General features: G+C 42.4%; 1 protein-coding gene across 1 annotated transcript in view; it reads right to left on the reverse strand.

Moving 5' to 3' along the window:
• Window positions 1-25174, reverse strand: part of DOCK7 (dedicator of cytokinesis 7) — a 3076229-nt gene that overhangs the window by 2794710 nt on the left and 256345 nt on the right. Inside the window, exon 2 of the mRNA XM_044085545.1 lies at window positions 16079-16181. Within this exon, the coding sequence (XP_043941480.1) occupies window positions 16079-16181 (103 nt within the window). The remainder of the gene's footprint in view (window positions 1-16078; window positions 16182-25174) is intronic.

Below are 25174 nucleotides of genomic sequence, written 5' to 3' on the forward strand. Positions count from 1 at the left end.
GCATTGATTTCGCTTTTTCCTCCATTTTCTTTAGCACCTCCTCTGCTTTAACACCAAACAATACATCTTTTTGAAGAGGTGCAAACCCCGTAACAGCAGCTCTACATGAGGCCTCTAAAGCATCAAAACCGCACTGCAAGGTATGTTTACCCACTTGCTCTGCACCATGCAACAAATCCTGCAACTCTTTTAAATCTGGTTGTTCTGGTTGTGTCATTTTGCTTTTTAGCTGAGCTATCAAAAACTGTTGATACTTTAACATATGGAACTGACAGTTTAATGCTCTCATGGTTAAAGTGGCCGAGGTGTACACCTTTTTCCCCCACCTTTCTAAAGATCTGGAATCTCTCTCTCTGAAGGTAATGGGTTTTTAGCAGTAGAGGCCTTAATTCCCTTGGGACCCTGTGAAATAGTTTCTGGGTCAGCAGTATGGCTTTTATAGAGGAACTGGTGAGAATCAGGAACCCGGTAATACCTGTCTGGTTTAACAGGAGCTGGAGGCAAAGAATCATGGCTTCTGTGTACACATCATCCAATATATCTAAAACAGGAGGGATAGCCAGAGGCCTATGCTGGGGGAGCAGAAGAAATTCCCTGAGTCTTTTCTTGGAATCTGAATAATCTTGGCCTTCCCAGTGAAAGTGTTCCCTCAATGTATGCAGGGTTTCCCCAAAAGAGAAGTCCTTGGGGGGGGGGGGTCGAGGGAATAGACTCCTCTGCATCAGAGTCTTCGAATGGAGAATAGGTACAATCCTGGTCCTCAGAAAGTTCTGAGGTAATAGAAGCTTGATCTGAGGAAGGGTAGTCTTCCTCTAATCTAGGCCTTTTGTCAGAGGGGGGGTGAGAACCCCTGATAAGAGTAATCAAATCCTCAGCCATTTTAAGCATCTGCTTTTTAGGCATGGTGCCTTGAGTGGGTGTGAGGAACCTGTTTTTTGGTTTTCATGGCTGTTTTAGATTTAGTGAAGGCTTTAATAGAGAAGGAGGAAGGCCTGAAGACCCTTTGAGAAATGGCAGGCCTGTCTAAATTCTGAGTTTCCCCGCCAGGAGTGGCGTCGGTATCTGTAGTAGGAATGGGGACAAGCAGCCTGCGACCTTGGGTACTGAAGACACCAGTAATGCATTGTCATCGGTCATGCGTGGGCGCCTCGCTGAGTACCGGAGAACCGGTAGTCGGCCTTAGCGTGGTATCAGTAGGTGGTGCGGACCTCGTATGCCGGTCCTTATCTTTGCGTTTTTTGCTCAAAACTGGAGTCGGAGAATCCGACGACATAATATAATTAAATTTTTTGCCAAAAAAGTGAAGGCCGAACTCCGCCCGACACTTAATAGTGCGTTTGTTGAATCTAGCACAAAAATGGCAGGCCGAGACGTTGTGGTCTGGGCCTAAGCAAGGTATACAGTAAGAGTGGAAATCCTTATGCGGTATTTGCTTCCCCACAAGAAATACAATTATTAACTTTGTCTGACATCGGTCTAAGGCAAGAAAAGTTTCCCCAATGGGGTACTTAGCTTTCAAGAATACTTCGGCTGAAATACTTTCGTAAATCTCAGGAGCTGGCCGACCGGCACTTGCGAACTGCTTCTGCTTCGGGCACCGCGCGGCAAGAAAGACTGAAGAAAATGGCGTCGGCTGCCTCTTTATACCCCTGCCGCACTGACGTCAGGGAGGAAGCGACAACAACCGACGCCGGACCTAGACTTTGGAATTCGGCCGACCGAGGACCCACCTGACGGCAGGATAACCCCATCTGTTATGACTGCAGCTGTATGCACAATGAACATCAAGAGGGTCAAAGCTTTGAGCCTGGTTCCAGGCGCAGAATCTCTTCCACTTTTCTGAATAGGATTTCCTGGTGCTGGGCCTCCTGGCCCCCAAAATGACATCCATAATAGCTTTAGAGAGAGGTGTTGGCTGCTCGGTTAAGTAATCTGCCATGCAGCCAGGTTTAATGTTTTGAGCTGGCTGTGCAGGATCTGATTGTTTTGTTGAGTCAGAAGATGAGGAATTTGAGGTAAAATCCATGCTGGGCCTTGAGCCAAGTTCTTTAAGATTGGGTACCAGTGCTGGCGTGGCCAGTCTGGGGCAATCAGGATCATTTTTGGCCTTTCTTGTCTGGCTTTTAGGAGTACCTTTGAAAGGAGAGGTAGTGGTGGGTAGGCATAAACTTTTAGGGTTTTCCAGCTGAACGAGAGAGCAACCACTTTCCATGCTTGTGTGTGGTAAGTCCTTGTGCAGAATTTCTGTAGTTGGCAATTCAGAGGGGAGGCAAAAAGATCTGTCTGGGCACCCCCATTTTTGTGTTATCATGCTGAATACTTGTGGATTTAATTTCCACTCGTGAGATCCATGGTGTTTCTGCTTAAGTTGTCTGCCAGAGTATTTTTCTTTCCTGGCAGGAATTGTGCTTGCAGATGAACTTGATAGGTCAGTGCTGTGTTCCACAAAGTCATGGCTTTGTCTGCAGAGGGGATAGGAATGAGTGCCCTCTTACTTGTTTATGTACCACATAACTGTGGTGTTGTCCGTCTTTAGTAATAGTTGTCCTGGATGCAGAAGGTCCTTGAAAGCTGTTAGGGCATTTTGTACAGCTAGCATCTCTTTTTGACTGATGTGAAGATGCATTTGGTCTGCGGCCCACTTGCCCTGAATACATTTTCCTGCCATGTGTGCTCCCCAGGCGTAATCCGAAGCATCTGTTGTTAGTGTCTGCCTGGCCGTGGGTAAAGTGAAAGGCTGTCACTTGTTGCGATGACATGCCTGTGCCCACCATCAAAACTCCTGTTGTAGGCAGGGAATAAGTGGTATTACTGTTTCCAAACTGTGACAGTGTTGAGTCCAAATACTTTTTAGGTACCACTGTAATTTCCTCATATGCAGTCTGGCATATGGTATTAGTAGTATGCAGGACGCCATGAACCCCAAGGCCTGCAGAATTTTTCTTGCAGGGAGTTGGGATTTTGTTGCCATCAATTGAAAGTACTGAGTCAGTTATCTTTGTTTGTCTGGCGTGAGATAAGCCATCTGGGCCGTTGTATTTAAGCTGGCACCCAGGAATATTATCTCTTGTGAGGGCACTAGTTTTGACTTCTTTTTGTTTACTGTGTACCCAAGGCAAATGAGCAATCTTTTTACAAATGCCAGATGCTTTAGAAGAATGTCCTTGCTCTCTGCTTGAATAAGACAGTCGTCCAAGTAGGGATATATTTGATTTCATTTTTGTCTGCAAAACTCAATTACTGGTGCCAGGCATTTTGTGAAGACCCTGGGGGCACTAGATAAGCCAAAGGGCAGTGCAGAGATTTGGTAATGCATTGTGCCAGCTATGAATCTGAGGTATCTTCTGCAATTTTGTCCGATTGGGACATGCAGGTATGTCTCTTTGAGGTCCAAAGTAACAAGCCAAGCCTTCTTGCCCAGCATGGGAAGAAGTTGCTGTAGTGTCAACATTTTGAATTTCGGAACATCCAGGTTAAGTATTTAGAATAGATAGGTCCAGTATGGGTCTCCAGGCTTTGTCCTTTCTGGGAACCAAGAAAAGTCTCGAGTAAAATCCTTGTCCCTGTTGTGGCACTTTTTGAATAGCTCTCATGTCCATGAGGGCTGTAATTTGTTTTTGTCCCTCTGCCCATTGATTTTGTGGCAGGTCTGGCATTCCTTTTGGCCTTGATAGAGTGTGAAAGTGGAACCTGTAACCTTGAGACACAATATCCAGAACCCATTTGTCTTGGGTGATATGCCAATTTTGTGAAAAAAGAGCTAGTTTTCCCCCTAAGGGAGCTGCCAAAGGGTAAGTGCTTGGCATGTGAAGGGGGAAGTCATTGGGACTGTTTCCTATAAGGTTGTGGACTTGACTTCTCCTCCTTTTGGGGTAGAAGCACCCCACTGTCATAGTCTGTAAGAGCCTTGGGGCTGAGATCTGCCTCTTGGGCGTCTGTATCTGCCTCTTTGTGGTCCGTCTGACACTGGAAACAACCAATTTTTAGAAGGCCAATTTCTGCTAACTCGAGGTGGCTTTACCTGTAAGAAATCCTTCACTGTTTGCATAGATTTTGCCTTATCCTCCATTTTCTTTAATACCTCTTCTGCCTTAACACCAAACAAGATATCATGCTGTAAAGGAGCATCCAATAATTTTGCCTTAACATGATCACGTAAACCTTGTTCTTTTAACCAAGTATGCCTTTGAATCACAGATCCTGTAACTGCGGCTCTACAAGAAGCCTCTAATGAATCAAAACCACATTGCAGAGTATGTTTTCCCACTTGTTCAGCTGCATGCAATAAATCCTGCATTTCCTTATAATCAGGACCTTCTGAGCTTGTAAGCATTTTCTGTTTTAACAGAGACATTAAATATTGTTGGTATTTAAGCATGTGGAACTGGCAATTTAAAGCCCTTACTGCTAAAGTTGCAAAAGTGTAAACTTTCTTCCCCCATCTATCTAATGCTCTAGAATCCCTGTCAGAGGGAACTGGATTTTTAGCAGTGGAAGCCTTTACCCCTTTGGGACCCTGGGAAATAGTTTCTGGGTCAGCAGCAGGGTTTTTATAAAGAAATTTGTGAGAGTCAGGGACTCTGTAGTACCTATCTGGCTTGACTGGTGCTGGGGGCAAAGAATCAGGGGTTAAACTGGATTCAGAGAACACATCATCCACAATATCTAACACAGGCGGAATAGCAAGGGGCCTGTGCTGAGGCAATAAAAGAAAATCTCTGAGCCTTTTCTTGGATTCTGAATAATCCTGACTCTCCCAATGGAAATGCTCCCTCATGGTATGTAAAGTTTCCCCAAAAGAGTAATCCTCAGGAGGAGAGGCTGAACGGACAGATTCTTCAGCATCAGAGTCCTCATAGGGGGGTAAAGAGTATTCCTGGTCTGAAGAGGAATCAGAAGAAATGGAAACCTGGTCAGAGGAATCGTAGTCTGTATCCTGCCTAGGCCTTTTATCAGGAGGGGGATGGGAACCCCTGATCATAGTAATTAGGTCTTCGGCCATTTTTAGCATCTGTTTTTTAGGCATGGAGGCCTGTCTAGGTGAATGCTGTACTTATTTCTTGGTCTTTAATGGAGTTTTAGACTTGGTTGTTGTTTTGATGGTAAGCTGTGAAGGTCTGAAAACACCCTCAGAAGCCGATGCCTGCTCAGCGGCTCCAGACCCATCTGAGGGCTTCATTTCCATAGGCCCAATACCTTGAGTTTCCAGAGGCCTAGAAATCTCCACGTGAGAGTCGGAGGCGGCCTGTGGATCTGAGGTAGCGGGTGTCAGGGGCTGCGAATGCGCCTCACTGAGAGCCGGCGAACCGGCGACTGGCCTAGAAGAGGCTTCATCGTCAGTTTTGGACCTCGGATGCCTGTCCTTATCTTTGCCTTTGCGTTCTTTGTGTATTCCGGTTGTCAGTTGTTCCGACGCATGGTATAATTGAACCTTCGGCCAAAATAATGGCGAGCAAAATCAAACCGACATTTAATAGTGCGCTTGTTAAATCTAGCACAAAACTGACAACTAGTGACGTCGTGGTCTGGGCCTAGGCATGGAATACAGTAAGAATGAAAATCCTTATGAGGTATTTGCTTCCCACAAGAAATGCAATTATTAACCTTTACTGACATCGGTCTGAGGCACGAAAAAGTTTCCCCAACGGGGTGCTTAGCTTTATTGAAGACTTCGGTTCTGAAATTCGAATTTGAAAATCTCAGTAGTCGGCCATCCGGCACTTGCGAACTGCTTTTGCTTCTGGCACCGCACGGCAAGAAAGACTGAAGAAAATCTTATATACCCCTGGCGCACTGATGTCAGGGAAGAAGCGACAACAACCGATGCCGGACCAAGACTTTGGAACTCTGGCCGACTGCGGGACCGCCTGACGGCAGGATAACCCAAGTGTAATGACTGCAGCAGTGAAACACGATGAACGTCTAGGCATCCTTGGCTAGAATAGGGAGAAGCTGATGCAGGGTAAGCGTTTTGAATTTTGGAACCACCAGAAAAGTGCTGAGAATTGATAGATCCTGGATATGGTGCCAAGAGCCCTTTTTTCTGAGCACCAGGAACAGTCTGGAGTAGAAACCCTGTCCCCTTTGTTGTAGTGGAACAGGTTGAATGGCCCTGGTATTGAACAAGGAAAGTACTTGCCTTTGAGCCTCTGCCCACTGGTTTGAAGGAAGATCTGGAAACCCACTTGGGGTTGGCAATTAAAGGAAGCAGAATCTGTACCCCTGGGATACAATGTTTGGAACCCATCGGTCCTGAGTAATGGATGTCCAGTTTTTGGCATGAAGGGCAAGTTTTCCTCCTAGGGGCACAAGTAGTTGGGCAGGGCTGGAAAGAATAATTGAAAAGTCATTGTGAACTTTTTCCATAAGGGGTGGCTTACCACTCCCTGTTTTTGAGGTGGGAAACACTCCATTCCTTAGATCTCTGCATACCCTGAGACTGTAGTCTTGGTGGTCTGGTTCCCCTGTTTTTGGACTGAGAAGGCCAGAAAGGGGCTGGAAAGGACCAGTTTTTAGAAGGCCAATGCCTACTGAATCTAGGTGACTGCACTTGTAAGAATTCTTTAACAGTTTGCGTAGATTTAGCTTTTTCTTCCATCTTTTTAAGAACCTGTTCTGCTTTGGTGCCAAACAAATGGTCCTGATTTAAAGGAGCATCTAGTAATTTTGATTTGACATGGTCTGGCAAGGTTTGTTCCTTCAGCCAAGCATGCCTTCTCAGTACAGACCCAGTGACTGCAGCCCTACAAGATGCTTCTAGGGCATCAAAGCCCCACTGCAAAGTAAGCTTACTAACTTGGTTTGCAGAATGCATTAACTCTTGTAAATCTTTATTTTCTGCACAATCTGGAAATAACACAATTTTTTTGTTTAATTAGTTCCATAACATGTTGCTGGTACTTCAACATGTGAAACTGACAATTTAAAGCCCTGATGGCAAGAGTTGCAGAGGTATATGCCTTCTTACCCCATCTGTTTAGCGCCCTAGAATCCCTGTCTGAAGGTGTAGGGTTTCTGGCTGTAGAAGCCTTAATACCTTTAGGTCCCTGGGAAATGGTCTCTGGATCTGCAGTAGGATTTTTAAAGAGAAATTTGTGAGTCAGGTACTCTGTAGTATCTGTCAGGCTTTCTAGGAACAGGTGGTAAAGTATCAGGGGAAAGCCTGGATTCCATGAAGACATCATTTACAATATCCAGGAACGGGAGAATAGCTAGAGGCCTATGCTGAGGCAAGTCTAAAAATTCCCGGAGTCTCTTTTTGTACTGTGGGTAGTCCTGGCATTCCCAGCGGAAATGCTCTCTTAGGGTATGCAAGGTTTCACCGAAAGAAAGGTCCTCGGGGGGGGGGGGAGGCTGAGGGGATTGACTCCTCTGCATCTGAGTCCTCATAGGTAGATAAGGGTATATCCTGGTAATCACAGGGGTCAGAGTCATCAGATTCATGGTCTGAAGAATCAGAAGGAAAATCGATTCTTTGTCTTTTAGAGGGGGAAGGCTGGCTTCCCCTAATTAAAGTAATAAGGTCTTCAGCCATTCTAAGCATTTGTTTCTGTGGCATGGGAGCTTGAGAATGTATTTTGGTCATTTGTTTCCTAGGCATAGTGCGAACTCTGGGCCTGAGAAATTTGGTAGATTTAATCATTAACAAAGTAGTAGGTTTAATATGAACATTGGAAGGTCTGAATACACCCTCACAAGCCAGTGCCTACACAGTGGCTCCGGAACCATACAAGGTAGAGACATCTGCAGGTTCCATAGTCGAAGAAGCATCTCGTGGCATACCAGACTCCGAATGGGTCTCAGTAGAGGCCTGTGAATCTGTAGAAGTGGGTAACGGGGCTGCGAGAGCACCTTACTGCGTACTGGCGACTAGCTTAACGGAAGTGTCGTCGGCAGTTTTGGACCTATGCGGTCTGTCTCTGTCTTCATTTTTGCATTTTTTCAGAAGGTCGGTAGTCAGATGGCTTACCGACGCCATTTCAGAATACGGAGAATGAGAGCGAAAGAATTTAAAGACAAAAATAGCCTGATGATTAACAGTTCAGGCGTTGAACAAAGCACAAAACAGACAGTGAGGGATGTCATGGTCTGGGCCTAAACAGGTGATGCAGTAAGAATGAAAATCTCTGAGGCACTTGATTTCCACAGACAAGACAATTGTTAACTTTTTCGGACATCGGTTAGAGCAAGAAAAAAGAATCCCCAACGGGGTATTTAGCTTTAGAAGACTTCAGGTCTGAAACTCGAAAAACTAAAATTTCAGGTAGCGGCCGACCGGCACTTGTGAACTGCTTCTGCTTCGGGCTCCTTCTCGGCAAGAAAAACTGATGTAATGGTGTCGGCTGCCTGTTTTATACCCCTGACAACCTGGCATCATGGTAGAAGCGACAGCATCCGATGCAGAAATCCCAAGACCCTGGTATTCAGGCCGACTGAGGGCTACCTGCAGGCAGATAACCCAAGTGTGATGACTGCAACAGTGAAACACGAAGAACATCCAATTTCCATGTTAAGAACCACAAGTCACTTAAACTGGCCAGTTCAAATGGAATGGTAACCAACACAAAATGAAGATCCCAAGGAGAGGCCACTTGTTTTCTTGGAGGCCTCTTATGCAAAACCTCTTTCAAAAACATTTTGAAATGAGAATGCATTAAAAGAAAAGGATCCATGGGCAGACATACTTAATGGCAGATAAATAAACCTTGGAGGAGTAAGAAATGCCATAGGACATAAGTCTACAGAAATATTATGATACCAGAAAATTAGACTTGAATTGGTGCTGGTTATGCTGTTAGCAACAGCCAGAAAAATTTCCATTTGCTAATGTATGATTTTCTAGTGGTTTGCCAACAAAATTTCGAAGGCTTATTTATGAAAAGCATACAGCCGAAAGTACATTTTCAAAGTTTCACAACACCGAACTGGAATAATACAAAATCATAACAAAAGTAAAGCTTGATTCGTTACTATGAGTTCAGCATTGTTAATGAAGATAGCGGTACAGTGAGGATTGGGGAATTTACCCTTTTCCTCATTATAATGAGATCTCTTGAGCTGATGTATATAATTTGCAGGGGGTCTTGGGGTGCTTGCCCCCCTGCTAAAACATAAAAGGGCATATAAACTTTCTAAAGGTTTGTCGAATGTCGCTCATAGTGTTTCTGACACTTGACATTTAGGCTAAAATGTTTTGTTTTCAGAATTTTAGCTTGTTCTTTTGATCACAAATTATTCTGCCTTCGAAATTTTGATGGTAAACCTTTTCCAATAGCAGACTTTCCTGCCTACATTAGTACCTGATGCACTTCCTCAGTAAACAGGTGCCTAAAGGGAATTAGGACCCTAAAATCCGGTCAATCAGCTGAAGCTGACTGTGGTCGGGGTGCAACACCCCTGATGTCCTTCCAAGGGATCTCATGTCGAGGAAAGCACAACATTTGGCTAGTATACCAAAGCCTCTAGTACTTATAGGTGTCATGCATCACAAGTATACGCCCCACACAAGACACAGGGCATAAAGAGTATGTACTGATGCACACACTCAAGAGCTTCTTTGCCACCAGTCCAAATGCCATTTTTGAATGCCAGTCTGAATGCCCTTCTGCTGTGCTGGTTACCAAGCTGTGTTTTCAGATACGTGCCCCACTGGGTGTCTATTTTCTGTGGCCATTACATTTTCCCTTTCTGGGAGACATAAATACAAGTGTGAGAGGCAGATTCCTCATAAAGACTGTCACGACCAGTGTCTCTTCTGTTTGGGTGCTTCCCACGATCATATGCAGTGTTTGGGTGCTTCCCACGGTTATATGCAGTGTTCTATCTGCTAGATGTTTGTACCAAAGACCCTTCATAGTAGTATTTCCTCCTTGTCCATATACCTGGAGAACCAATGGCTTAAACAGTTGACTCAAGGTACTATGGCAGAATCCTCCCATCCTGAGGGCCAGCCGTCTGCCAAGCAGAAGGCCAAAAAAGATAGGTCTGATCTGGCTGCTGTTGAACTTCCCTAGACATCTATCTCAAGGCTTGTGAAACCCTGGAGAACTATCTGGTGGTTGCTTTGGATCCAATGGCATAACCCCATCAGAGGCTGGCACAGATTCGGCTTTTCGCTTGTCCTCAGAGGCTTGTCAAATGTCTAAACCTGACATTGAGGAGGAACTTCGGCAGATTACATCCGAAGGATGGAGGGGAATTCCTCAGCTCTAAGTTGGGGAGGAGATTCTTACAACCATTATTGAATCACACCAGAGGTCTGGACCCTCTGAAGGTGTTTCGAGCGGACGTTCTGCAGAAAAATAAATAAATAAAAACAAAGCATATTTCCCTGTTAAGGATCTCCAATGTGAATGGCAGCATTTCGCTAGAGGTTTATTTAATGCTTTGATGGTTTTGAAGCCTCTTCATGAAGTCTCTGTTCCTGTTCCTCCCTGGTCTTCCACTCAAGAGGTCTGGGAAATTGGACTTCTTGGATGAGGACCTGGACTCAAGGAATGAATCTTTGGTTTACTATTCCCAAATCCCTTCCCTCTTGGACTACAGCTCAGAAGAGGAAGAATCCAAAAGTTCAGTTTCCCCCCAGAGGAGCATTCCTTTGAAGAGATCATTGCCCTTATAATGGATCAGTTTAAGTGGAATTGTTCTCAGGTCTCGGATTCGGAAGAGATATTATGAACTATTACAGATGGAATCTCCCAAGCAATCTGCTGTTGCTCTTGTTCCGTATGCCCTTTTGGATACTTTCTTGACAGTGCCTGTAGCCCCTGATTCTCAGTCCCCTCTACCCAAGAAGTCAGAAAGATTCTATAAAGTGCCTGAGGAGTGCAAATTTCTTTATAGATGCCATTCTGCTGACCCTTCTGTAGTGCGAGCTTCCTCTGACAAATCATCCAAGTAAATTCCTTCTACCAAGCTTACCTTTTGATCAGATAAGTACAGCTAAGGAAAGGCTGGGCAAGAAAGTTACACTGTTGGCACTTTATCCTTTAGGGCCATCAATTACCAGACTCGTATGACCAGGTATGTTTTCACTCTCCTTTCTCAGGTTTCTACAGTTGTTTCTTACTCTGAGGGAAATGATTCAGCCCTTTCCCTGAGATCCACTTCTCAAGCTGCCCACCACTCAGTCAAATGCAGCTGATGCCTCTTCCAGGGCTGCTCCCTTTGGGTCTGATATGGAGACATTATTCTTGGCTTTTGTCTTCAGGCTTTCCCCTGATGACATTAAGGCTAAATGTTTGGATACTCCTTTAGATAATAAAAATCTTTTTCGATCTGCTACTGCTGAACTTCAAGTCTCCCCAGGACAAGGGCAAAGCCTTGCAGGAGATGAAACATAGCTTTGTTTCTCCTATTCCCAAATTTCAAAGAAAGTATCCTTCTAAGTTTGCATTTGTTCATAGGCAATCTCGCCTTCTTCCTTAAGGTAAGAAAGTTTCTAGGCATGTGCCTCCTGTTAAGTCTGCTCAGACTCCTGCATCCCAGAAACCTACTTTTCAGGACAAGCCAGGTTCTATTTGACAGTTTGCTTCTTCCTTCCCTCAGCCAGGTTCCCTTGTCCCTCCATCTGTCCTCATCTCATCCAAATTAGCTATGAATCACTTCAGACTCTTGGGTTCTGTCCATTATCGTTCAGAGATATTTCATGGTTTCGAAGTCCCTTCCTCTCTTTTCAGGTACTCCTCAACTACCTCAGGAAAAGCTTTCTCATTTCCCAGACATTCTTCATTCTCTTTTGGCTCAAGGCACCATTTAAGTTGTGCCTCCTGCCCAGGGAGGGAAGGGATTTTATTCCACAATGTTTTTGGTCTCACAAAAAGCGAGTACATGGAGACCAGTTCTAGATCATTCCAGGCTGAACACTGTTCTCAAGATTCTTTCCTTTCAGATGTTATCTCTGTAGACATTACATCTTCTTCTACCCAGGCGTTTCTGGTATCTCTCGAGCTCAAGGATGCATACTGTCACATCCCCATCCATCTCCTCTTCAGGAAATTTTTATTTTTCTCTGTCTCTTCCTTGCATTCTCTGCTTTGCCCTTGGACCTCTCTACTGCCCCAAGGGTATTTACTAAATGCCTCACTCCTGTCATTGCTTTTGGCAGGGTTTGAGGAAGTCATATCTTTCCCTATCTACGCAATCTGCTTATTCAAGCTCCTTGCCCCAACTCTTTGCTTCAGGATCTCAAGTTTACTAGTTCCCTGTTACAGAGTCTGGGGTTTACCATAAACTTCCAAAAATAAGTTCGGATATATTCCCAAGATCATATTTTCCTTGGCTGCAGACTTCAAACAGTTCCCATGATGGCCTCTCTGCCTGCCCCCCATGGCTCTGTCTCAAACTGCCTTTTTCCAATCCCTTCTTCCTTTGGCATCTGTTACCACCAGGAAATTTCTCATGGCTCTTGGGTTCATGGCTTCCACCATTCCCATTCTCCCTCTTACCTGGCTTCATATGAGGAAGCTTCAATAGGACCTCAAGTCAATGTAGCTTCAATAATGCCTCTACGTGGACTTCCCTGTATTCTTTCCTCCCATGTCTCGAGCTTGAGCTTCAGGGGTGGATTCATCAACTTTCACTCAACCCAGGTCTTCCTACTCAAGCTCCAATTTCAACTCGGGAGATCTTTACAGACACCTCAGATAAAGGAGTGGAGTCAAAGTCTTACCTCTGGATACGTACCCAGGGAGTGGCGCACTGCAACTGTGGTCCCACTTCACAAAGGCGGTGCCTCCACAGACCCTGGAAATTACCGGCCCATTAGCTTGACAAGCCTTATCTGCAAAGCCATGGAGAGGATCATAATGGACCTCATAAATAAAGACATAGGGAATTTGCAGACTTTGGATCCAACCCAGTTTGGCTTTGTCAAAGGCAGATCATGCCTTTTAAACTTGGTTGACTTTTTCGAAACAGTCACCAAAGCCATTGATGAGGAAAGGCAGTCCATACAGCCTACCTCGATCTGGCTAAGGCCTTGATACAATACCCCACTCGGGTATCATTGAAAAACTCATCAGCTTAAATGTTAACCCATACATCACAAGATGGGTTGCAAACTGGCTGAGTGACAGAACCCACAGGGTCAGAGTTGCTGGCGCCATGTCAGACTCAAAGCCTGTCACAAGTGGTGTCCCACAGGGCTCAGTCCTGGGCCCACTCTTGTTTGGCATCTACTTTTCAGTACAAGCAAACACAGGAGGGTTATGGCTGACAAAGTTTGCAGATGACTGCAAACTGGGCGCCATAGTAGAAAACACATCTGACACAGATATCCTTCAGAAGGGTCTCACAGAAACGGATAACTGGTGCCAGAGCCACGGCCTAAAGTTAAATGCCAAAAAATGCATAGTCATACCCTTCGGGAAAAACAAGGTTACCCCTAGCTACCAAACAGGTGGCAATCCACTGAGCACAGAAGAAGTTATCAGGGACCTGGGGACCCAGGTTGATAGTAGTCTGTCATTCGACACCCATGTAGCTAAAGTAGTTAGGAAGTCCTTCTACATTGCCCACCTTATCATGAAGGGATTCTCATCTAGATCAAGGGAGGTCATAGTCTCCTTTACTCATCACTCATCAGACCAATGATTGAGTACAATGCCCCATTCGGAATGTATCTGACCCGACACTTGCAGCAGCTGGAGAGGCCACAAAAGTTCCTCACCAAAAGGATAAAGGGTCTCAAAAATCTGTCCTATGCTGCCCGACTGAAAGAACTCCAGCTCTATTCAGTCGCTACGCTTGCTCAGAGGTGACCTTTGCCTAACATACAAGGCCATGTCAAACCCAGATTTGATGAATATGCTTCACCTCAAAAATCTAGATCCATCAGAGCCACAAGGGCGGAGACTTAAACCTCGACACGGCTATTAATAGGACGTGCTGGAGAGATAGATTCATCACCCAAAGACTCCCTATGCTGTGGAACAAAATCCCGGTACATGTGAGGCAGAGCACCTCGCTGGCCTTGTTCAAGAGAAATCTTGACCAATGGATGGGAGATCGCAGATATACCCCAGGAATTACCTCAGTGTCACTGCTCGACAGAGGCACAGCAAAATAATGGGTATAGTTCCCCATACTAAAGGGGTGGCGTAAGCCACAAAACAATGGGCTAGGCTTATAAATGCCCTTGGGTAGATAGCCTAGTATGAACCTATGAACCTATGAACCTATGAGTGCCTCCTATGGCCTCCTTAATGTTCAGGGTCTCTTGTCACCTCAGAGGTCAGATCACATCAGTGTAAAGGAGAGGAGGGCTTTGTTTCTGGCTGTTCAGGCTTTTCATCCCCTCTTTCATCCTGGGCCCCCCAAAGTTTTCATAGACATTACCACAGTGATGTGGTATGTCAGCAAGCCCAAAAGTGGCATATTTATGAGGCGACCAGATGAAGTAATGCATCCTCCTCCTTAAGAACATTAAGCTGCAGCAGATACCACCACAGACTGATAATCTTAAAGACACAGAACACTGCAGATGACGAGGAATACTGAGTTCCAACTGTTTTTTTTTTTCTTTTAAGTTTAAGGTAGGAGCTGACAAAGCCCTAATGCTGATGAATCCCTCAGTGATAATAAAGCAAAGGTTAGACTGGAACCATGCAGATATGTATGTCCTCCTAGTAAAGGAAATTTACAAACATGTTGCCTTTACGGCTTCTTCTATTAAGTGGACTATCCATAACACCAGACTGAAATTGGTGATGGAAAAGTGGAATTTACCAACCTGGAATATCAGTGCCTTTTTTCAGGCAAAGAATTTGGAAAGTATGTGAAATTCCTTGAAGGACAGGTGTAGCCCATCTCTGGCAAAGAAGGCAGATCACCCTAACATGGCTTCTCTTGCTGTCACAAACTAGATCCTGCTAGAATGACACCATTTACATAGCCAATTGTTTAAGCCCATGACTGCTGCTTTGCATTTAGGCATCATTCTAATCTAAGGGAAGACAGAATGCCACTTAACACAAGAAATTCACACTCATTAATACACAACATGAGAGCTCTAATACATCCCTGAGATTATTCACCACAGTATTAGCAAGGTGGGTATCTTCTCTACCTTAATCCTACTTGTCAATATGAAACTGCCCAGCAGTGCCCATGCTTTCATACATGCCTGCCTTGGTACTGTGTTATATGAACAGCCAAATGAAAGCCTGCATTTCATGAGCCATTTTCAGTTCTTCCAATAAGGTACTGCAGACTGAAATGAATACTCTTCTACTGACATCTAAAAACAATGTACAAGCTACAGTTCCATAAAACTTAATATTGTCAGATAACACTGTTACATATGATAAACTTGTGAAATGGCACATGACTATTGCTCTAGATTTCTACAGAGGGATGCAGGGATGGTAGTACTTTATGACTTTATACTCGCTCAGCTCTACTACATTACTTTGAAGGGAAGCGGATCAGCATTCAAAACCTGTTGGTAGAACACCAAGCAATATCATCTTAGATCCTTGGAAGGTGGACAAATGTCAGAGCAACTAATGAGGACCTAAAAATCTAAGGGTCTGATATTCTGACTTGTCTGCTAAAGTGTCAGTTAAAATGTAGCCCCTAGCTGTAGTACCATTTGATGCCTAGGCAAAAAAAAAAAAAAAGTCACTAATAAAACAGAGTATTTTGGTTGATTTCTCATTAAAGCAAAAGCGTTCAGAAATACTGCAATATACTGAAAGAATCCTAATTGTACACTGAAATCCACAGCTAAGTAAAGTCAATATTTGGCACTAGAAAAGTCTTCTAGATCTACCACTATCAAAAGCTGGTCTTCATTTAATGAGGGCACCTAAACTTTACAGATGTGTGATACCTAGACAGGCTTAGAGACGCAAAAGTATGTTATCTGTAAGTTCTACATAATATTTTAAAATAGTGTTCAGATGACCCAACATGACTACAAACAATTACTGTGTTTCACTTTTCCTAGAACTGTGCAAACTGAAACTTTCAAAGTCCTTAACATCATGAAAACTACCCAGCACTAGAAAATCCTGTGTATGGATTCACATTCATCACACAATCTTACTTAAAAATAATTAAAAAGCTCATTCCTTACAGTGTGATGAGAGACACTGGCACCAACATTCAGATTCTTGAGGAGCTGAGGGGAGCCACCATACTGACTAGAGATCTGTTTTCTTACTTCGGCTGCTACGGTCCTGTAACAAAGAACGAAGATAATTACAAGCTTTCTTACTGATCAAAGATGTTACAACCTGGCAATTCTGAAGAGTAACAGTTTATTACTCAGTCAAAGAAGGAATTACTACTCCGTTTAATGGCCTTCTAAACACTGTACAAATATGTGAAACATTTGTTAAAAACAAGCCACTACAGTTGAGCGATGTGTTCAACAAACTTCACCTGCAATCAGTAAATAAAGTGATCTCACAATCTATTAACCACATACTTACTGTAATCAAACATACAAGTCAAACTCTAGTAAAGTCTCAGAGTCGCACACAGAGAGAAAATGGTAAGCTGCTAAAAGCAGCAGCACTACCTCCTAGGTATGACAGGGTCATTCATTACTAGGCTAACAACCCCAGGGGTCTTTTTAAGCCCAGCCATACTTCCCAAGGTGAGAATTAAACCCTGAACTTTGTGTCTGTGAGGTAAATATCTTATACACTAGGTCATTCTCATCCCACCTACATTTATTCCGGGAACTTGTTATCAGGAGAAAAGAAAAAGGGACTGAAAAACTGGTGGGCAGTAACAGACCTCAGACCAAACTCCAATTTGGATATGGACACAAATTGGATCATGTACTTCAATTCAATTAAGAAACTTGTCTCCAATCCATACATATTCATGCTTCTTTCCCTCTCAGAGGTCTCTATCGTGTTAAGTTTAGCAAACTGCAATATTTAACAGAGTACACCGAATTCTGAAATGAAGGAAAATACATTGGAGGACTCTCAGAACACAATTCATTCATTTTCTGACTACCTGCTTAATCCAGTTCAGTCACAGGGGAGTTGGGAGTCTATCCCAACAGTCAGAGCATCACAAGGCTATAAGAAACTAATCTAGGATAGGATGCCGGTCTACCATAGGACACACACACAGAGACATACCTACTGTCAATTTGGAGAATTACCAATTCAATATTTATCCAACTGTCAAAGCTATGAATTCTATTATGTTGGCTTAAGGTACAAATATTTGTTTATTTTATTTTATTTATTTATTTTACATTTGTTGACCGGGATAGTCTAACTGGATTTATGTCCATTTTCAGTAGAGTCCCGGGGAGATAAGCTCCAAGAGATTACTAGACTACTAACATACAGGTACTAGTTGTTATAAAGTTAAATACTACAAATTTTAAACAGTTCAGGAATCTTCAAAGTTTATACAAAAAAACATTACAAGCATTAGATAAGCTATTTTAGACTTTATAAACAAGACTTCATTAGTAACTAGAAATTAATTGTTAAACAAATGCATACTTCAAGTTTCAACAGTTCAGCAATGCTCACAGTTTAAACAATACTTGTTGCCTGCCTTAGGTAGGATGCTTTAGAATTATATGCAGAAGAATTTAACTAGGTATTTCATTTTTTTTTCTGTGGACAAACCATAATAACCAAACCCAAACAAAGCAAAAGGTAAATCACAAACCAGGCAAGCCTTCATTTAAAATCAGGTTACATAACCAGCAACTTTTCAGGTTAATAGAAGTTTTCTGCTAGGCCTTACGACAGCTTAGCTTTTCAGACTGCTAACGTCATGAAATAAAATGTAGTACTGGGAAGTTCATGCAATAAAATGAACAGTTTTTGTGTTATATACAATGCAATACTCCTACTGATGAAAGGTAATAGCAACACGCAATGTACTGTAACCAAAACCTGAGATTATGCAATTGTCTTTCAGATGGGACAACACAGTCACAATGCGTAAAATCTTCAATATAGTGCGTTTTGGATGGAACTAAGATGTTACAGTGCTAGGAAAAGCTCTGTGATGGCAGGCTTTACCTAATGTCCAACTTCGATTTTCTTATCTTTTTTTTTTTTTTTTTTTTTTTTTGGCCTTGCAACAACAACTTTATTGATTAAAAGATTTTCCTCTGTACACGTTCTTTGGTAAAACCTGTTTTTACATTTTTACATTAAACTGCTTTCTGCCACACCTCTCAACCTCTTAGTGAAAGAAATCTGGACAAAACATAAAATAATGGGGAGGGGGGAGGGACAAAGGGCCAAAAATAGGGAGAGATTTTAAATAGTGCTGTTATTAACTTCAAAAGTTGCTAGAAGGAAATGAAGTCACTCAATTGTGTATAATTACTTAGTGACTTCAGTAAGTTATCAGAAAACCACAAATTTTATGAGAAACAGACAAAAAATATGAGGCAAAAATCTGGACAGTTGAGAGGTATGACTTATGCTCAACAGGCCAGCCATACCTCTTAACCTGCAGATACTAAAACAGGAACAAAGGCTCTTGAAAAGTAGAAACAGCCAGCCAAAAAAACTTGAACATCTAATTATCATAAAACGTAAATACCAAATTGCACATGACTGTTTCCGTTTACAGTAGGAATGTGGGATACTACTCTGGAAATATATGTTTACAAAAATGAACAGATGCAAAACATATGAAATAATCTAGGCATACTGTCAAAGAGATAATGTAAAATCTAGTGAATTTCACAATATAGTTCATTAATGTGTGCCACACAAGATCATTTATTTCTGCTTCAGAAAAAGGGTGAAAAAATATGTGCATCCTTTCTTTAAATTACTGTTGCCACTAGTACATCAGTCATGTAGTTTGGTTTTCTGGGTACTAGAATCTAATCTGATTAAGTGGATTCAGAAAATTGTGATGGGATAAAAATCAAGCCTGTAAATGGGGTCATACTACTAAAAATAAATAGAGCCATCCTGTGCAGGTGTAAATCAGGCTTGAAAACAGCAACATTGCTCCAAAATAGTGGGGGTTGAGAGGTATAAGGTCAGCAACAATACATCAAAGCAAAGCAGACTAAATTTTCTTGTGAAAACTCTTTAGATACTGCATATCTTTCTTCCACCCATCTGCCAAGTACCAATGTTATTCCTCCATAATATATCTAGACCTAGCCTGTAAGCAGATAGGAGGAGGAGAGCATCTGCATCTCGGCAATATTGATCCTGTGAACCATAACTATTTACATCATAGTTCTGATCTATGATCCCTACCATTGCAGTGTTTTAGTAATCTACTTCCTTACCACTGCAGTGCTTTATCCTTACCACTGCAGTGCTTTAAAAAAACTACTTCCCTGACATCTATCGTTATTATATCATGTGTTGGTCCAACAACTTCCAAACACTGTATTCACGTCCACAGACTAAGCCACATTCCCTCATGCTTTCTTTTTTTTTTTTTTACATTTCACCTTAACCATCATATGCAAGAGATCTCAGCAATCCCTTCCTTTAACACCCAAGATACATATCCCTACTTCCAACAGGGTGCAGAGGTTTAACATTAAGGAAAAGCTTTATACACTGTAGTCAATTAATCAATCTCAGTTTCCACTTTTAGAGTCCAAGCCGAGAGCCAGAAAGAACACTGTGTAATAATTTAAGAAATGTTCATCATCCTACCATTTTGGAATACCCCCACACTTTATTTATTTAGTTATTTATTTATTTATTTATTTATTTAGTGACATTTGTTGACTGGGAGTGTCCGACTGGAAGTAGGTCCATTTTCAGCAGAGGCCCAGGGAGAAAAGCTCCACAGTTAAATAAACAGACAGTAGTTACACTGGATTACATAGCGATTAACAATTTAACAGCAATTACTTACAACATATTTACAGATGAAGAACATAGTACATCAGTTGACAACTAGAATCTTTATCTGTGAAGTACATAACAGACATTAACAAATGTTAAAATAAGAATTTCCTGCTGTATAAGTACCAGGCTTATGAGCATCTGAGCTTGTTATAATCAAGGTAGTTAGTGGAGTGGAAAGAAAGGTAGTGGTTGGATGGGGTGGGTGATATTAGAGTGGGTGTTGCAAGGGCACACTTCCTTGCTGAAAACCAAAATCAACTCTCATTTGCATGGGAAGCTTATGCTGTTATGCAAGCACACATCATAGGAAACTGTTCTGATTCTCTGCTTTGTAACAACTGACATTTTCTGGATAAGCCACATACCTCTCAACCTCTTTGTCCAGATGTCTTGCATTAAGCCTGACATAATGGGGACAGAGGCCCAAAAATAGGGTCAGACTAAATATTGCTCTTAATAAGCTTAGAAAATTGCTAGAATAACAGGGTTTGAGTTAACATGCATTTTCTGAGGGATCTGAAATCTGAAACTCAAAAGTATGTAATTATTTACTGACTTTAGTCCTCAGATCATTCCAGTGATTTGGCAGAAGACCAGACATTTTATGAAGAATAGAACAAAAATATGATGTAAACATCTGGACATTCTGCAACAATCTGGACAGTTGAGAGGTATGATAAGCCACTCTGTATTTAACGGAAATAGAGGCAGTAAATGCAAATTTCTGCTATTGGCTGGCAAAAGAAGTATTTCTGCAGCCCAAGAGAAAGGTCTGTGGCCGCATATTTAAAAACTTGGAAAGTATGGGGGAAGGCTGGACTAATCAGTGAGGACTGGTTTAGTTGGAGAATATTCCTCTGACTTAGAAGTGAAACATAAATGCTAAATTTTTCAAATAAATGCAGTTGAGATTATTTAATTTAGCTCTTTACCTTTAATTTTTCCTAATTTGTTCTCCGTAGCTCAGTGTGCATGTGTGAATTAATTACATCCCATTAATGTGTGGACTGTGGCCCACTTCATTCCCTCTTCCAAACCCAATTCCCTCTTCCAACCCCAATTCCCCAGACACCCCTAGGATAATCCAATTTATTACAGCATCTCTCCTCTCTCATCAGCCCCAGAAAAATCCCACCCCCTTAAACACACAAGCACACCCATTACACAGACACTTAGTACATTTTTTCTCTCTGCTAAAGTCATTACCATGTACCATGCTCACCCCTTCCTTCCCATACTATTCACTCCTCTTCTCACGTCTACCTACTTTAAACTCCATTACCATCACACATCAACACAATTCTAACCAAACAACTTCACTTACAGACTTTTCCCTACACTTTACTTCACACCACAGCATCATCATTTTACAGGTCAACCAACCTTCCACCCCCAAACTCCCACCTTACTAAAGAAAATGATACTTCTACTTGTATCAAAAATCAAGTACCCACAGCAAACCACATCCTCACACTCAACAATAAGTCTCTTACTGGCAACCTCAGTCATTACTTTACTCCTCATAGGAAACAAAACCCACCCCCAGCCCCTCACATGCCCCACCATTTCACAATTTATCACAGTCCACACTTTCATGGGCCCTCCTTAGTGTGCACAGCATCAAAAACAAATCAGACCAGATTAATGCCTTTGCCATTTATAGTGAGTTGGATAGGATCATAGGAAGTTACTAGGCTAATGGCTTTAGGGCCTTTACAGGCCTAGTCAAGTTCTACCCTTATTTCCACGATCAGCAGCAATTTCCCCTGTCCAAGAGGGACACAGGTGGAACCCCCAGGGTGAATTTACAGTTACCCATCCAACTGTCCAGACTGCGCTTGAAGAGGGCCAATGAGGTGCTCTGTTCGACATGAAGGGGGAGTCTGTTACAAAGGTGTGGTAATCTCTGGGAGACAAATCTGTCCTTCCAGCAGGTTCTATTAATGTCACATACCAGGTCTTTAAAGTGAGTAACCAGTGTACCATTTGACTTGTAGATATGCCGCATTTCCAATAAAGCAGGGTCAGAGACTGCCTTATATGCAAGGCAGAGATTGTCTCTGAGTAGTCTGTATGAAACAGAATAAAGTGACAGTGATTTCAGACAATCCACATAGGACAGATGCTGAAGACCTTGAATTTCCCTTGTGAGGAACCATTGTGGTCTCTCCAATTGCTGCATACCATACCAAAAGAGGCATTGTACTCAATTAATGGCCTTATGAGGGAAGGGTTGGGAGGGTGGCCCTAATGGTCAAGGTGTTTGCCTTACAAACACAAGGTACAGGGTTTGAGTCTCACAAGGGATAATTGGCTAGGCTTATAGTGGCTCACAAGGGCAGTTAGCCTAGTACTAACCTATGAACCTAAACCTATAGGAGTACAAGGAGGTTAAAACTTCTTTTTTTCTGAAGGCAATGCCCTTACTTATGAGATGAGCAATATAGAATGCTCTTCTTACTACTGTGGAGACATGATCAAAGTTAAGGGTGCTGTTAACCTGTGTGCCCAGGTCTCTCACCACTGCGCGAGTACTTAAGGTGTTGTTATTGATGTAGTAGTTAGAAGGAATGTCTTACCGAAAGGGATGACAGTACATTTTTTTGCACTGAGTTTAAGGACATGACTTTAGCACCAATCATTTGTTTGTGTAAGACTCTCTTTTAGGATGTTGACATAATGTGGAGATTTATGACTCCTTTCAGTTTCTGGTCATCAGCAAACTTTGCCAGGCAGAGATCTTTAGTTTTTGCTTGTACTTCAGCTTTGTCAGGCAGAGATCTTTAGTTTTTGCTTGTACTTCAGAAAAATAGATTCCAAACAGTAAAGGTCCCAGGATTGATCCTTGTGGAATACCACTGGTTACAGGTCTGGTGTTGAAGGTGGATTCCCTTATTTTGACTATATGGGTTCTATCAGTGAGCCAGTTAGTGACCCATCTAACATAAGGGGCGATACCTAGGCTGGGTGAGTTTGTCAATGATGCCAGAGTTGGGGGTTAGTGTCAAAAGCCTTGGCCAAGTCCAGGCAGGCTACATGCACAGATTTCCCCTTGTACAGGGCCTTAGTGACCGTCTCGAAGAAGGCCACCAGGCTTAACAGGCATGATCTCCCTTTGACAAATCCAAACTGAGTACGATCAAGTGTTTGGAGATTACCTATATCTTTGTTTATAAGGTCTATGATGATTCGCTCCATGGCCTTGCAGATAAGCCTAGTCAGGCTAAGAGGTCTACAGTTCCCAGGGTCAGTGAAGCACCACCTTTGTGTAAGGAAATAACTGTCAGAAGAAAAATTCAAACGAGTCACATCTGTCTCAGGTGATGAAAAACTTCTTTATTACAAGCTAACCAGATTACACAGCATGTTGGCCAAGATGATCTCCTCTGGTCAACTTGTTTACTGACATCAACTTTTATACTGCAAGCAAAACAACTTTTTGTTACATTTCTGACCGTTGACAGTTGGCTATGGAAAACACCTGTGGTAAACATGTTTATCACAAATCACCTCAAACCAACAGTTAGTACAGAATGTTCAAGAAGTACAGAATGTTCAGTTCAACAGTGGTAGCTCAAATTTTCCAGGACACACAGCCTGCTTCAGTAAATTAAATCTTACTCGGCCGTGCGTCCTTATCCCTGGCTTCACTGAGCTATAACCAAATCTCTTTATTCTGAAATGCAGAAAACAGTTACTATTCAGGTTCATAAGCAATGCTGCATTTTGTTCACAGATGAGACCCATCTTTGATAGGCATATCCCAACAAATAACATGTTCACTTTGTAAGAAGAGGAAAAAGACAAACAACAGTATGTTTTTAAAACTTTTTCTCTTAATATTTCCCCCCTGAAAACACTTTTTATTTGTCTTTTATTTCAGCAATATATGGTAAAAACTAAGTTTTTCTTTGCATACATTACTTCATAGACAAGACAAACTTTTAAACTTCAAAAACATTTGCAAAAAGTCACATTTCAATGTATTAACTTTCACCAGTCTGTTGCAATTGCTGGTACATCGTCTTCGTAACAGCAGTATCAATCAGTCTTTGTAGAAGACCTCTGATACAGGGTATACAACAGCTACCACATACCACCACGATAGCCACAGCGACTCCAATGGACACCAGGAAACTGCTGAAGAGATGACTCCATTTTCCAAACCACACTTGTACAAAGTCTGTAAAGGGATTACTTACCCCAGAGTTCTCTGCCAATTCTTCGGATAACATCGCCAAACCTTTCAAAGCTCGAGTGATACTTCCATCAGGCGCAGTGCTGTTTGGAATATATGTACAACAGAAAGTCCCAAACATCTTGCAAACTCCTCCTTCTTTGGCCAGGAGCATATCCAACGCAATTCGATTCTGCCATGCCACCTGCGAAGTGGCCTCCAGTTGTTTAGCAATTCCTTTCAATGCATCTTTGGTATAGTTCACAAAATGCTGCTGGTTATAGTAAATGTAGTTGATCCAGTCCACATTCTTATTAGGTTGAATCCAGACAAAGATGGATGGAAAACCGGCTGCTATTTGGTTTATTGCTTTGTATTCATCAGGTACGCCTCTTGGTACGCCAATGCTATTGATGTAGACACCGTTATCAAAGGATTGCTTCGGTGCCTCTCTTTTTCTCCTACTCAACCACTTCGGCTTTATTTCAGGTTCTCTTACGAAATTGCTTGCTGGAACTGGGAAAATGTAGAATGGCAGAATTAACTTTACAAGTGCACAAGTTCCCTTCCAGGGAATCATAAGCCTTGATCTGAGTTTGTTGTCTCCACATAACCACCATACGTCTGCTAAACTGTGAGTTTGGTTCTCCAGAAATGGATTCTCATTGTCATTCACAGTAACATTGCAATAGTTCTGTCCCATATTGCCATAATTTTTCCCTGTGCTATCTCTGGAAATGCACATATACGAACCTAGATAGGAAATCGCTGCAGACGGTTTCTCAACTTTGCTTATGACTGGAAAACGCTGAGTTTCATTTTTGCATTTATCTTCAGTTTTGTTGAAGAATAATTTTAACAGACACGTTAGGTTACCCTCATCTCGCATCAATGGGACTGTCGCTAGTTGCTGTTTACCTTCAGCACAAGAAACACAGTTCTCACGATGTGCCTCTCGGGTACTATATCTAACCCAAGATAACCATTCATTATAGTGTACGAATCCCGTCTCGAGTAACAATTGTTCTTCTTCTGTGAAGGCAAAATCTGCTTTTCTTGTAGCATTTTTAAGGCTTTGTACTTTAAGTTGGAGGGTCCCCAAAGGATCAGTTCCAATTGGAAGAGACACTCCGATTCCATAAACTCCTGAATCACTTTCTTGTGGTGCCAC

Source organism: Protopterus annectens, chromosome 10.part0 (assembly GCF_019279795.1).
Source record: "Protopterus annectens isolate FY-2018-M chromosome 10.part0, PAN1.0, whole genome shotgun sequence".
Taxonomy (NCBI): domain Eukaryota; kingdom Metazoa; phylum Chordata; order Ceratodontiformes; family Protopteridae; genus Protopterus; species Protopterus annectens.